This window comes from Dromaius novaehollandiae, chromosome 16, assembly GCF_036370855.1.
Source record: "Dromaius novaehollandiae isolate bDroNov1 chromosome 16, bDroNov1.hap1, whole genome shotgun sequence".
NCBI lineage: Eukaryota > Metazoa > Chordata > Aves > Casuariiformes > Dromaiidae > Dromaius > Dromaius novaehollandiae.
In genome coordinates, this window is record NC_088113.1 from 4298777 (window position 1) to 4313103 (window position 14327).

Consider the following 14327-nt stretch of genomic DNA (forward strand, 5'->3'; position numbering starts at 1 on the left):
TTTCGGGGCAGGGCTGCTGCCCACGGACCTGCAGGCCCCATTTTTACCCTCTCCCCGGGCTCCCGGTATAACCAAGGCGCTCAGGTGGCCCCCTGCACCGGGGGTTTCTACGTGCGCGCGCGTTTGCTGAAGGTCTCCAAGGCCGCAGGCAAAGCAAGGGGCGACGCCGGGCGGCCTTGGCCACCCCTCCCGCCCGCGGGGCCTCCCGAGGAGGGGAAGCGATGCAGCCCCCTCCGGCGCCGTGCAAAGGCCGGGCCCGCCGCGAGCTCCCCCGTCCGCGGAGCCCGAGGCGCACGCGGCGGAACCCGAGCAACGGGGCCCCACAGCACTCAGGCCTCCGCCGCGTCCCGCCGTGGCCCTGCCACCCTCCGCGGCAGTCCGGCCCGGCAGGCGCCGCGCGGCAGGCGCCCCGCAGCCCCCACCCCGCCGCCGGCCGAGCGCCGCGGCCGCCCCCGAGGAGGAAGAGGCGGCGCCGCGACCGCCCCCCGCTTCCGGCCTGGCCGCGCCGCCGCAGCCCGCGCCGCCGGGCCGCAGCCCCGCGCGCTGCCATGGCGCTGAGGCGGGGCCGGGGCCGGGGCCGGGGCCGGGGCCTGGCCGCGGCGGGCTCCCTGCTGGCGCTGCTATGCGCCCTGCTCCGCGCCGCCGCCGCCGACACCGACAGCGACACCAGCACCGGCCGGGTGGGTCCCGGCGCGCGGGGCTCGGAGCGCGGCTCCGCCGGCCGCGCGGGGCCGGGGGCGGCGCGGGGCCCGGTTGTGCCCCAGGCGGGAGCGGGGCGGGGGGAGTCCCGGAGCGGGAGCGGGGCCGGGCCGGGGCTCCTGGCGCGGACGCTGGGCCGAGGGGAGGCGAGGAGGCTCCGGCTGCTCTGGCAGCGGTGCCTCGGCCACCCTGCGCCTGCCGTCAGCCGTGCCGCTGGGCCTGGGCCCTGCTGCTCCGCCAGCAGTCTCCCCGGCATCTCCTTCAGGCTCCTGTCGTGCTGCTGCCTGAGAACCTCCTGCTTCTCCTGGTCGAGGTCCCGGTTTAGCTTTCTGCTGCTGCACGGGTCTCAGCTCGGCGGTGTCGGTTGTGTCCCAGCCCCTCTGCCCGTGCCTTCACCTCTTTCCCTGGGTCCAAGCTGGGAACTGGCTTTGGAAGACCGTCTTGCCTCTTGTGTTTGATCCCCATCCTGGAGGAAAGGTGCTGTGTGGTGGTAACACTTGTCAGAGCTGCTCTGGTTAGCTTGCTCTTCCACTGCTGCTTAACCAGGTCAGCTGCTTTTGCTCAGACTTCTTGTGGCCCATCTGTGCTGGCATCCTGTGTTTGGCAGAGGCTGACATCAGATGCTGAGGCAACAGTCCAAAATGCCCAGTCTCCCAGCGGTTTTGCAGCTTGGTTCTTCTTGAGCCTTTGGTGATGCCTGGCACGTCTTCCCTCCCCGTCCCCCGGCATGAATTTCTGTGTTTACTTTTTGAACCTATGTAACTGTCTTTGGCATCCACAACTCTGATCCTGTGTTGTACTTTCTTTCTCATCCTTTTGAAGCAAGGACTTCCTCCTTTGCGGGCCCATCTCCATACCGGACCTCTGTGGATCTAGTGCCCCCAGCCAGTCTAAGCAAGAAGTATTGAACAGGAGGCTTGTGTTTTAAACAGCAGAGCTCTGTCTGTGGAGTACGGCACAGCGGCTGGGCATACTAGTCCTGCAGTGTTTGCTGGCTTTGGCCAGGCCTGGGAAGCTCTTTCCTTGGCATGGCGGTACAGAGGCAGCAGTACGTAGTCAGTGGGGTTTTGTGGCCGTGCTGCTGTAGGGATGGAGAAATCTCGTGTTGGCCAGGTGACGGTGGAGAGGAGGTCTTGGGAAAAAGTGAGCGGCTCAGTTTGCATACAAGACAGCTTATCCAGCGTTTTATAAGCTTGCTTTGTACCCAAGACTTACATCCACCTCAGTTATTCAGTGGGCATTGCGGCAATTTGTAACCAGTCAGCCTGGACAGTCCTGTCCAGACAGGTGCTATGAACCTGGGTCTTTATCCCTTGCCAGCTGCCAGATGGTATTAGCAAACGGAACGAGAAAAGAGAGGGTGTTGAATTTCTTTAGCTGCATAGTCCCATCTTGTTTTGCTTGGAAAGAAATGTAGACTTTACAACTGACTGTGCAGCTTCTTATGCTCTGTTTCTTTGTTTTTCAGGGTTGGTTGAAAACTTACGGCTATTTGCTTCCATCTGACAGCCAAATGCCTGCCTTGCAGTCAGGCAAAGCTATGCAGTCTGCAGTTGCCGCTATGCAGCAGTTTTACGGGATCCCAGTAACAGGAATTTTGGATCCAACAACTATTGAGTAAGATTAACGTAGGCTATTTTTGTCTTTTTCTTTCTAGATACCTTGTAATATGACCTGGGTTCTTATTGCTGATGGCAGAAACCCTCAGAAGTGCTTGATGTGACTAACTCAGCCAGTCACAGAAGTCTTGAAGACTGTGAAAGGGTGCCCCTAACCAAAATACGTGGGAAAAATCCAGCTTTTTCTTATTGTCAGGAGTACTGTTTGCAAGTGTTATGAGAAGCTCTTGTTAAAGGCAGTTCTTTGTGTGTAGATCCCCCTTCCTGGTACACGTGTGAAGCATGAATCAAGGGTTGTATTTATTCCCATCTCTCCCTGCATTTAGGTGAAATCCTGGCTCCAGAAATGACTTCTCAAGAAAGAAGTCTTTCTTAAGTAATTGGAGCTGTGGCTCTGCATAGATGCTTTCTGTGGAGAACTAGAGTAGTAAGTGAACACCCTTCTTCCTTGTGAGGTGTGGTGGTCCCCTGCTGAGGGTAACCAAGGCTACTCTAGGTGTCAAATACTTGCCATTTGTTGGACATTAGATGCCATCTGTTGTATGTTGACCGTGAATTATTTGTTCCTTGTGATGTGGAGCAGTCTTTTGATACTGCTGAACCGCAGGCGTGGAGCACCTAGGCTGGAGAACCTTTGTTCCTGGGAGGCTGTTGCCTTCGGACTGCTTGTTCAGTGGGTACTGGAAAGTGCAGTGTTGAGGTGGCGTTTGTTGCCGCTAGCTGACTTGCTTCTTGTTGTTTGATTGCTGGACATGGTGTGTCAGCTGAATCTGTCTCCTGATGTTCTGGATTAGCAGGGAGCATCCGCTGCCTAAAGCACAATCCAGATAAGGTCTTAGGAATGCTTCTTGGGATGGGGAGGCATCTTGTGAGCAAAAAAGAAAACCGGAATAACCGAACTCACTCAAGCACTGTCTGGGACTTTTCCCTTGACCCTTTCTTACTCTATTAGAAGACCCTTCTGACGTGTATTCTGCATGATTGTTGTTCTTTCTTGTCACTACACACACTGCTGGTAAAAGGGACACAGTGGGACAAAGGAAGGGGCCACAAAGTAAGCCAGTAACAGGAAGATCAAAGGTGTTTGGTTGTATGCCTTCTAGACATAGAAGAAGAGGGAGAAACCAAACCAAGCAGTGTATTGATCAGTGGGGGATCATCCTGGACTGGGGGTGCCTCTCCAACAAACGTGACATTCCCTCACTCAGCTCACATGAGAAGCCACTTGTTCTCCGTTGAGGGATACAGAAAACGAATTTGTTTGCTTTTCAAATGTGTTGAAAATGAAATGCTTCTAAAAGCTGGCATTTTCAAACTGAGATCTGTTCTCCATTGATAACACAGCTTTGGAACGCTCCTTCGCTTAAGCACAGAAGCACTGGCAGTAACCCCACACACACCTGTGCGCAGGCTCTTTTGCAAGCCTTCTAGTGCCTGGAGGAGCACATAAGCAGGTGCAGCCAGCCAGCACAGCTGTGCTGCTTTGCAGGCCTGCTTGTAGGCTTCAGTTCTGACCCAGTACACTGAAGTTAGTATCTGTTACACAGGCAATGTTGTTCTAGCTTTACATATCACAGCATGGTTGAGGTGCAAAGGGACCTTTGGAGATCATCTAGTCCAGCCCCCCTGCTCAAGCAGGGTCACCAAGAGCAGGTTGCCCAGGACCATATCCAGATGGCTTTTGAATATCTCCTAGGACGGAGACTCCACAACCTCCGTCACCTCACAGTGAAGCAGAGCCAGAGGAGAGCAGGTTGAGCCAGACTGGCTCTGAGGGCTCTTGAGTTTGCTCAGGTATTTGTTGAGCTTAGGACTGTTACTGCAGTCCGTGTTACAACTTTGGAGATTGTAGTGATTAAGCTTTCCGTCACTTCTGTCTGTGTCCTAAGCTCTAGCCCTTTGAAATTTTCTTATAAACTGTTAGAGTGCAAAAATTATTTTCTATGGGTTCTTTGTTAGACCAAAATTGTGCCTTTTTCTTTTCCTGACAGTTTTCATGAAAGCCTAAAGCTTTTTGGCTCCTCCTTCCCCACACAGGCCCAAACCCTGAGCTTGGTCTTTCCTTTAAGAATGGTATCCAACTGTGTGGAAGCTCCTGTGCAAGGACTGCCAATGTGAGTGGCAAATGGGAAAGAACAGCAGCATTGCTGTTGCTGTACTGGCACCTGAAAGGAAGGTGGGGGTTTATGTGCTTTCCTGTAAACTACGTAGGGGTAAGTCGAAACAACTTTCTGCTACCTTGGAATCAACAGCATCTCAGCAAACTTTGTGTGCCTGAAGTCAGTGAGTTGACTGGTAATTTTGCTCAGGAGTTAAGCAGCGATATAGTGATGGAAGCGTACAGGGAGAGAAGACACACTAGTGCTTCGCAAAAGCGGTGAATATTGTGTTTATCATACTCAAACACATGGTCATGGAGAGAACCAAGAAATAATCTTACTTGTGTTAGGACTGACTGGTGTGTCTTTGGTTGTGTCTTGCAGCCTGCTGTATAGGTTCCTCCCCTCGGGTTGCAAGGCACGGCTGTAATTTTGTTATTTAGTTGGTGCCTCAGCCGTGGAAAAGAGCTCTACGTGGGCAAGAGCTGGACGGCAGTGCTGTTGGAAATGACATATTTCTGGGCATGCCAAGAAGTTGGAGGACTGCTGTAGTCTGTATCTAAAAAGGACCAAGCAGACCTTTTGAGTGTCCAATTGTATTGGTGCCTCCCTTTACTAAGAATCTTTCAACACCTGAGCCTTGCTTTAAGTATTTCTCTTTGCTGTTTCAGATGGGACGTGTATTTATAAAACCCCTGCAGCAAAGAAAGCGTTAAGGAAAGGACTCACTAGCGAGTGTCTGGCAAAAAGTTCAGCTAAAGAAGGTAAATGGTCCCAAGCTACAGCTGCATGATTATTCTGGGATAAAGTGGCATGAGAAAAGGCGAAGAGATGGCTGGACTTGTATCCTGGCCCTTTGGGTTTTCCTTGGGCCCATAGGGCTGGGAAGTTAGTTGTATTGGGGAAGTGATCCCAATAAAAAGTGAGCACGTAAAACAGTCTCAGCTTGACATTAGCACAAGGGATTGACAAACTGGGTGTTCCCTAGCTGTGTCCAGGTAATAAAGTTGGTTTTAGACAATATGTAGTAGAACTGTGGAGCTCATGGTGATAGAATATTGGGTTTCAGACAGGCAGAAGTGTAATGGGGGATGAAGCAGGCATTAGGCAAAGGTGTGTAGGGTAAGTCCATTAGTAGCTATGAAAACACTGATCCCTGGGAGCCTTTGGCTCAGGAAGCCCCTAAGCCCCAGAGTACCGGTACTGCAGCTTGCCTCTGGAACAGCCCTGTGTCCAGCTTGGTGTATTTATGTTGCCATGGAGCTGGGGCAATGACAGGGAATGTGGTTACCCTTGAGGGAATTCACAGTTCGTCAGGTCTCTGTGCAGTTGAAACAGGCTTAGATAGCTTGGAGCTAATTGTTGGCTGAAGGTTGATTTTGTGCAAACAAGGCCCCTGTGAGGCATAGCACAACTGTTGGAAAGATGCATGAAGTGTTTGTCCATAGAACAGATATTGAGCTGTGAGGGACTTGGCAATTTATTACTAGTGGGTTGCTAGTACTGTCCTGTAAAATCCTGGTGACTTGTCTTACGCATCCATGTCTGTATTGTAACATTCCCTTCTTACTTTTTTCTCTTCTAGAGAATAATATTAAAGATATGATAAAAGAGCTTTCACTAACATGGTGCGATTAGGACAGAATCATAAAACCTTTCAGGTTGGAGAGGACCTTGGGAGGTCATCTGGCCAACCTCCTACTCAAACCAGGCTCAGCACAGAATTCGGACCACATTGCTCTGGGCTTTGTCCAGTCGGGTCTTGAAAACTTCCAAGGACAGAGATCCTGCAGCCTCTCTGCCCCCGTTCCACTCCTTGACTGAACTCCTGGTGAATTGTTTTTCTTCCTATTGATTGTTCATCTCTCCTCTTCCGACTTCTGACCACTCTCTCATTCTCCCACTGCAGTTTATTTCTGCTTCTTGAGTCTTAGTTCTATGTATTTTGAAATATTTTCTTTTCTTCAGAAGGGTCTGGTTTCTTTCATAACTCTGTGAAGATCTACTTACCAGAACGAGGTTTAAGTATAATGTTCTGATTGGTTCTGTGGTTGGAAAGGAAGATAGAAAAGTGGCTGGAGCCTTGGGCTTAAAGGGTAGTGGAAAGCCATTCAAAATTTCAAAAGTTTCTGGTATCAATTTTCAGGGGTCAGTACCTGAGCTAATACTATTTAACGTCCTCATTAACAGCATAGATGAGGATATGGAATGAACCTTCAACAAGTTCATAGATGACACCAAATCGGTGGAGGAGCACTTCATAAGGTGCATAGTAGGTCCGCTGTTCAGGGGGATCTTGTACAGGCTGGAAAAATGGGTAATGGGGACCTCATGAAGTTCAACAAAGACAAATGCAAAGCCCTGGGAGGGAATAACCCGCATACATCGGGACAGGCTAGGGAGGCCTAAAACGAATATTGCAGAAGAGGTTTTGGACATCCTAGTGGACAAGAAGATGGGCATGAGTCTGCAGTGTACCCTTATGGAAAAGACAACCAAAAATTTTCCTTGATTTGGGCAATTAAAGTGTGAAATAAGTGCTTTAGAGAACATAAGGCCATAGTTGAAAAAGTAAATTAATGTAATTGTAGAAGCTCCTGGGGAGCTCTGCACTAGAGTCTTTTCTTACAGGAAACTCCTTCTACGATCTGTCTCAAATTGAGGCATCCATCGGAAAGGTAGTGGAACACAGAGGCAAAATAAAGAGGGGAAAAAGTGGCTGGGCTGAGAGTATTGTTCACTGGCATTTTTATTGAACTGAAGAGATGAAGACATAATTCAAACTACAGTTTGTGTAAGCTTATCCTGAAAACTCAGTACCATATGACTGGAATTTTTAAATTCAGGAACTACTCAGGAAATATCTAGGAGACTGCAGACTACAGTAAGCTTAACATTTCTGCTAGACAAAATAGTAGAAACAATACTAAGGAACACAATTTGGATAAATACAGTGTATTGAGGTTAAGTCAATATGGCTTTTGTAAAAGCAAACCTCAGACATGTTGGTTTTCTTGGAAGGTGCCAGCAGGTGCGTAGGCAAGAAAGATCTGATAGCTATAGACTGTTTCGATTTCCAAAAAGCATTCAACAAAGCCGCCTACCAAAGGCTTTTAAAATGAAGCAGCTATGGCAGAATCCAAGCACAGGCATTAAGCAGTTAAAATATTGGTTTAAATAATAAGAAACAGAGGGTAGAAGTGAAATGGTCAGTTTTCACAGTGAAGGAGGTCATTAGTGGCATCCCCTGGGAGTCTTTGCTTGCATTTGCATTTGTGCTGCTCAGTGTAAATAATCTGGAAAGGGGATGAATAAGACGATGGCAGAGTTTTCTGAGGATTCCAGGTTGCTCAGGTCAGTGCGAATGAATGCCGCAAGGACTACAGGATCAAACAACAGAGGAAATCCCATACTGATAAGTGTAATGTAATAGAAATGAAGATCAGTACTTCATGTACACAGCTAGGGACTCTTGTCAGGTAAAATACAAGCTGTATAACAGCTCCCATTAGTTCTGATCCTTAAGTAATGAAATCCCGGGAACGACTGAGCACAAGATCCTTTAGAGAGACTGATCCCTCTGTGTCTAGTAGGTAACTATACCCAAACGTCTGAAAGACCCAGAGGTACAGTATTATATTCTCCTTTACATCTACTTTTGCTTCACTTCATTGCAGAGGCTGAAGGAGCAGGCATGGGAGAGAAAGTCCCAATGCTACAGATCTAGAGCTTTCTCCGCAGTCCAATTTGTTGCACCTCGCTGAAGCAAGTGTGGACTGTTCTTGTTCTGTTGCCCACATTGTGTGGTACCATTTCAGCCTCCCCTGGGCCAGACTTGTATTAAAACATATAAAACATGTTCCTGCCCCCTGGTAGGTATGTATGGCCTCAGCACCTATGTGAGCTGCCACTAAGGTCATGACCACTAGATCTGGGAGTGCATGGTCAGCCCATCAAATGAGGTTAGCCAGCCAGGGCCCTCCAGGCTTTCAGCAGAGTTTTAAGATGGCCCTGGAGAGTGCATCGAATACTTCATATGCTCCCTCTTGCTCTTTAAGACCCAAACCAGTGTGTGATGCGCATACTGTTTTCAGGCTGTTTTTTCAGGCTATGGATGGCTTTTCTGGTTATTCTTTCAGGCTTTGGATGGGACCTGCCTGAATGTCTGCAGGCTTCCTGGCAACATCAACGTCTTTGTCTTTTATGTTGGCTCAGCTTTGTTAGACATCTGTATTAAATTCCTGAAGTCTGCCCAGGGAGTGTCTGCCCTCCCTAGCCTCAGCATCCACATCAGTCTGAAGAGCATTGGCAAGCCTGACCCCAGTGGGGGCCTCTGCGCCCTTTTGTGCACCCCTCACTGTGAACCAAGGGAGTAAAGAGAGGCCACGAAAGATACTGTGCTTGGCCTGGCTCAGCTGTCATTCGCTTCCCTGCTCACTCCCCAAATTAAAAGCTCTAACTATAAGATTTCTCTTTTCCTTTTTGCTGTTTTTTCTCCCTTTTGGAAACTGCATCTGTATTCTAGCTTATCTGGCTCCGGATTCCTACCAAGGAAGTGCTGCAGCCAAGTCATTACAAGGACCCTACATGATGAAATGTGTCTTTGATGTTCTCAGATTGCAATGTTGTTGTCACCAGAAACTGGGGGCACCCTGCCGCTTTCCCCAAGAGAAGTGATGTCATTTTGAGAACATCCTGTGTTTTCAGCTACGTGACCTTCATGCTTAGCCACTGCTTGAGTATAAAGAGGGAGAAGCTCTTGAGGAAGGCAAAGGAGACCTTCTGTGAGAAGGAGAGAGGCCCAGTGACTAGGTAGGACCATTCAAGACTGATAGCCCCTGCAGAGTGAAGCAGAGGTGTCACAGGGGACAATGGCTTGAAAATCTAGAGCTCACCAAATGTGCAAAGCCATCACAGAGAGCCTCTGTAGCTACTCGGGGAAGATCAGATTCAAGGAGTTCAAGGACTGGGCAAACAAAACAGTGTACACAGATAATAAAAATGTTTATTAAAACTGGAAACATTTAGAAAGACATGACAGGGAAGGAGTACTGAAATAAAAGTAGGGCTAACAGCTGCTTGTCATGTTGAATGTTGGGGTAGTTTCTTGTGAGGTAGGAGGTTCAAAAGAAATGGGGAACATGGCATAGCAAAAGTGAAGCATGAGGCCAGTGGGACCCAGACCCATGGCAGCTTGGGAGGTCTGTGTTACTAGAGGTGGGAGATAGCACTCATCACTGCGCCTTCTTTTGCTGTGAGGAGGCTTTCGTATATGAGGATCTTCAAAGATGTCTCTCTTGAATCTGGGAGTTATGACAGACCCCATTTTCTTGGAGTCCAGCAAAATTATTTTGCAGGACCATGCTTGGAAATAACTGCCATATGGACATGTTCTTATTTGAATGGGCTAGAAAGGCGTCCTTTTCTGGCAGGAGGGAGATGGCAGATGACTGTCCTGAAACTTGTAAGCACCAGCAATTTTTAAATGTGGGAAGTTGACGGAGTCTAGGCAAACCCTTTTGCTTCCTGAACTGGAAACATGTACATATACTGTGAATTAATGTTCTGAGGCTGTGTGAGGGAAGGTATCTGTCTAGGAACAAGTCTTCTGTTCCTCTGCCATTTACTTACTGGCCTCATCCAAACTACCCCAGGAGGACTCTGGCTCCATGAGGTCAGCCGGTAGAGAGCACAGAATGGTTGTCCACTCTGAGCCCTGGTGTTGTCCCTTTTATCCTGTCTAGTTTCACCTTGTAAACCACCTACTGGTCATGAGAAGAGACTCTCCTTTTGAACAAGCGGGGCTGGTGTTTCGGTAGATAAGATGTACGTTGTCTAGGCTCAAGTGAGTGAGCATATGTGGACTCACTGATATTGACTGGCTGCAGCTGATAAAGCACAGTCTGTGTTTGCAGGGCAAGAGTTGCCACAGGGCAGGTAGGAAGTGGAAGCCGTACTGAGAGTAGGGGAGAGAATTTGGTGCCCTGCATGACGAATCCGCCAGTATTGGCTATGATGCTCTTCTCAAGTGTAACCAGGCTGCAGTGTGCTCCTGCGTACCGTATTCTGTAATGCATGATCAAGGTGTCATGTCACAGTAAGACACTTGCCTTTGTCATCAGTGTAGCTGATGAGCAAATCCATAAATCACCTGAGGAATGCCAGTGGCAATGTCTCCAGCTGTAGCACAAGTAGGAGGCTGAGGGTAGTGTCTGTGTGCTTGGGGAAGCTGTGGCCAGTGATTACTTGCAGTATTCCTGGGCTCTGGGCTCTTGTCCTGGGCTGCAGTGCTAAATACGAGCAAATGTGTCTGTGACAGAAAATCGCTGTGCAGGCACCTCTGGAGACCACTGCCTGTAGCTCCTTTTCTCTTTCCCTGTCTCTTTTCCCCCGTCACGTACAGTGACAGAAAAAGTAGTTGCTACATAAACCATATCTGCCACCTTTTCTGGAGCCTGCCCTAACCAGCAAGCAGGATAGTGTTCTGAGTCGCAGTTTGTTCCCCTTTGTCAAGCTGGTACAAGAAAGAAGAAGGTTTGTTAAGCCTGGAAGAAAAGGAAGTAGGGAAGGGGGCGTGACTATGTGTGATAATAGTGCATGGATACCTCTGCAAGGAAGAGCATCCTTTGCTCGCCCAGTTCAACTTGGACATAGTGGCAAGAGTTTCCTATTTCCCTGAGTGACACCAAAAGAGCAGAGGCTATAGGGGAGCATCTAGCAGAATTTGAGGACTGTGACCCACCGACTGGAGAGATCTGTTCTTGTGGTTACAGATGAAAGTCGTAGTAATTAGGTGGGAGAGTCCTGTTTGCTCTTGATCAGTCTTGTTTAGCTAATAATGAATTGGAGGTTTTTTTACCTACTAGCACAGCAGCACTGAAACAAATGAGGAGTTGATAGGAGAGTTTGATCTCACTGCACAGAGAGGTGCAACTTGGATCTGGGTCTCTTATGGCATTATCATCATTAAGCTATTGTACAGAACAAGGGCTACCTTATCTGATATCTGTGTTTCAGGGGAAAAAAATGAAGCATTTTTGTGTGCTGAGGTGTCTGGATTGCCAGCAGAAGGGGTGTCTCCAGTCCTATGCAAAGAGAATTAACTCCACAGAGGGAGGACTAAGCCCTTCTAAGTTTCTGTGTTGGTCATGTCTAGGAGGTTTTGCAGTCACACCCTTAGTTGTTTTGAATCTCTTTACCAAACTCTTAGTGAGCATTCTTTTTCATTTTTTCCCCTCCAGGTGGATGAAGAAGCCTCGATGTGGAGTTCCAGATCATCCCCACTTAGGCCATAGCCGGAGGAATAAGCGATATGCTCTAACTGGACAAAAATGGAGGCAGAAGCATATAACCTACAGGTATATTCCCCTCCCCACACCCCCATTTGTCTTTGGAAAAGATAAGATTCTGTATTTTTTTGATTCTGTAATGAGTTGTGAAAAGTGAATTTTCTCTTGAACGTTTTCAAGAAGTGTAATACAGTACAGTGGGGAAATTTTTCAGGTCACTGAAATAACTGAGAAGTATATTCTCAATTAGAATGCAACTGATAAGCAAAAATATCTAAGTCCCAGCCATCAGATGTGTAACTTTGGCTGAAAAATCCCAGAAGAACCTTTCTGTTTTCTTAGACAACTAAATTACAATATAATCTAATCTTTGGAACTGAAGCTACACTGACAGACAGCAGAACTCCAGCATTTAAGTCATTTGTGTCCTCTTAGCAAATATTACTTTAAAGCAGAAGGCATTGTCTAAATGTTTGATGTTGTTCTGCCACTACTGTTTACCTGCTGAGTAGCAACATTTTATTGAATATTTATTTTTAAAGAGTCTTTCCTTTTGCTCATGTCATAGAACTCTTGCTTTTAGTCTGGGTGTAGCTTGCTGAGGTTATATGCTGGGCCTACTAACGTAAAATGAGAAGTGTTACCTAGTGGTCATTGTTTCCCAGATACGTATTTTGCTCAAGTCATTTAAGCTCTTAGCTTTTGAAAGAGAATTGTTAAATGATGCAAATGAAATGACACTAAGAATATTGCTGCAAAATAAAATATTAAAAAAACCCTCTACTTGAAAGAACCTGAAGAATAGTCTTTTAATGTTTTGGAGATGGAAGATGGATTGCAGAGGAGTAAAACTTCTGTATGTAGACATAGAGGAGGAGATATAGAGGTGAGAAAAGCTTGGACAGAAAGAAACAAATCTGTAATGAAAAGGTAGACGTCTGAGTCCACAGCAAGGGGAAGATGACTGAATGTGTAGGAACAGATATGATGAGAAGGAAAATCAGAGGCTACTTCTGCAGAGAGTTATGAGAAGGGAGGAGGTGAATTCTTCAAAGGAACACTGAAGGAGTTCTGTGAATGGCAGGATAACCAAAGGAGAGTAGAGCTGAGGAAGCCCAGGAGTATGTATGATTTCAAGAAGAGCATGGTCTCTTAGAGCAGACAAGGAGAATGCATGCAAAGCTCTGCTTCTTGGCTCTGGCTAGGAGCACAAATTTGGAACACTTAGGAAGATCAGTGTCAATGGACATGTTGGGTCAGAAGCCAGACTAGAAGGCTAAGACAGGAAAAGAAGACTCTGATGTCCCCTAAAACTCACAAGGTAATGGTCAGTGACTGTAAGGAAGAACGTGAGAAAAAAGCAGTAGTTAGAGAGCTCAGAGGGGGGATTGTGAGTAGGAGAGACTAAAGGGGAGGATTTCGTAAGCATGGGCTGTAGCCTGAGAAGGCTAATTTCCCTTCACCGCTTCCTTAGTGAAAGGAGGGGCTTTTCCAGAGGAACGGCATATATTCCTTACTCTAAGCATCCTTTGCAAAGGCCTATTTTCAGGATCATAGTAAGAGTTTGGGGAGGTTGAGCTCACTTGAAAATATCTAATCTTCATGAATAATTTCTTCTGTTTCTTCTGTCTTCAAGCTGTTTGTTGTTACTTGTCTTCTCTAGTGTGGAGTGAGATATCTGAGAGGCAAGAGAGGGAGGAGGAAGGGAGGAGATAACAGTGGGCCCAACAGGAGGATTAAAGAGATGAGACAGAGACATTCGTCCAAGTGAAGCTGTTTGTCATATCTCGTTTCCTTGGACTCTATTCACCTCTGTCTATCCATGATCTTCTAATACTGAGATTCAAAACTCTGTAGAGCCGTGGCTGGTATCCCTTCTTTGTTAGGAACCGATTACACAGTGGAGTTTTCGTTCATGTAGCTCTTAGGGACTGCAGTTTCTACAATGGCTTTACAATGTAACTGCCAGAACTCAGTGTTTAGAGATTAGTTGGTAAACTACTTTGTCTTGTGATCTGTAAGAAGACAGATTATGAAATTATTGCTGGGTTTTTTTGGTGTTAAAATGTGCAAATACACAGTAACCTGGAGGTCTGGTTCACCATGGACTTGCCCAGTAACACTCCTCTGGACAGTCTTTCATGTCTCCCGGCTTTGGAGGAGAAGTGTCAGGAAGAAGATAGGAAGACAGAGACATGATTTCTCTTTTTCAGAACTCTAGTGTTTAGGTAAGAATACATTCAGTCAGGTTCCATGACAGTAAACTGTAGTTCAGGTTCTGCAATAAATACTAATGGGTGGACTTTAGAATTTGTAATGTGAGCAGAGGGTTTATATTCCCATCTTAGAGAAGGTTGTTAATACAAACGCTCTTTGTAATACAGGTCTGGAAAACAAGTCACTGGGGATGTGTGTTCTATATTATCTAATCCTTTTCACAAGTCAGTCCAGATATTTTAATAACTGCTGGATTTCTTTTTATCCAGATTCTGGTGTGATTTAGAATTTGCCTCTTCTAAGCCTACTCATTTGTAGCCTAGGATTCTTCCTGGCCACTTTATACCCTTTTATTAACATGTTTCCATAGCCAACAAGTTTAATCATTGTTTTTCCCCTTCTGG

The 14327-nt window shown here is 47.2% G+C and overlaps 1 protein-coding gene across 4 annotated transcripts in view; it reads left to right on the plus strand.

Moving 5' to 3' along the window:
- The first annotated feature begins 463 nt into the window (after positions 1-463).
- MMP24 (matrix metallopeptidase 24) overlaps positions 464-14327 on the plus strand; it is a 65059-nt gene continuing 51195 nt past the window's right edge. The window contains exons 1-3 of one of the 4 annotated variants that reach the window (XM_064521294.1): positions 464-680; positions 2168-2316; positions 11659-11775. In XM_064521294.1, the coding sequence (XP_064377364.1) occupies positions 549-680; positions 2168-2316; positions 11659-11775 (398 nt within the window). In that variant the 5' untranslated portion in view covers positions 464-548. Of the gene's footprint in view, positions 681-979; positions 1177-2167; positions 2317-5060; positions 5182-11658; positions 11776-14327 lie in introns of those variants that run through there. The other 3 variants (XM_064521295.1, XM_064521296.1, XM_026100091.2) reach the window with 3 other exon arrangements.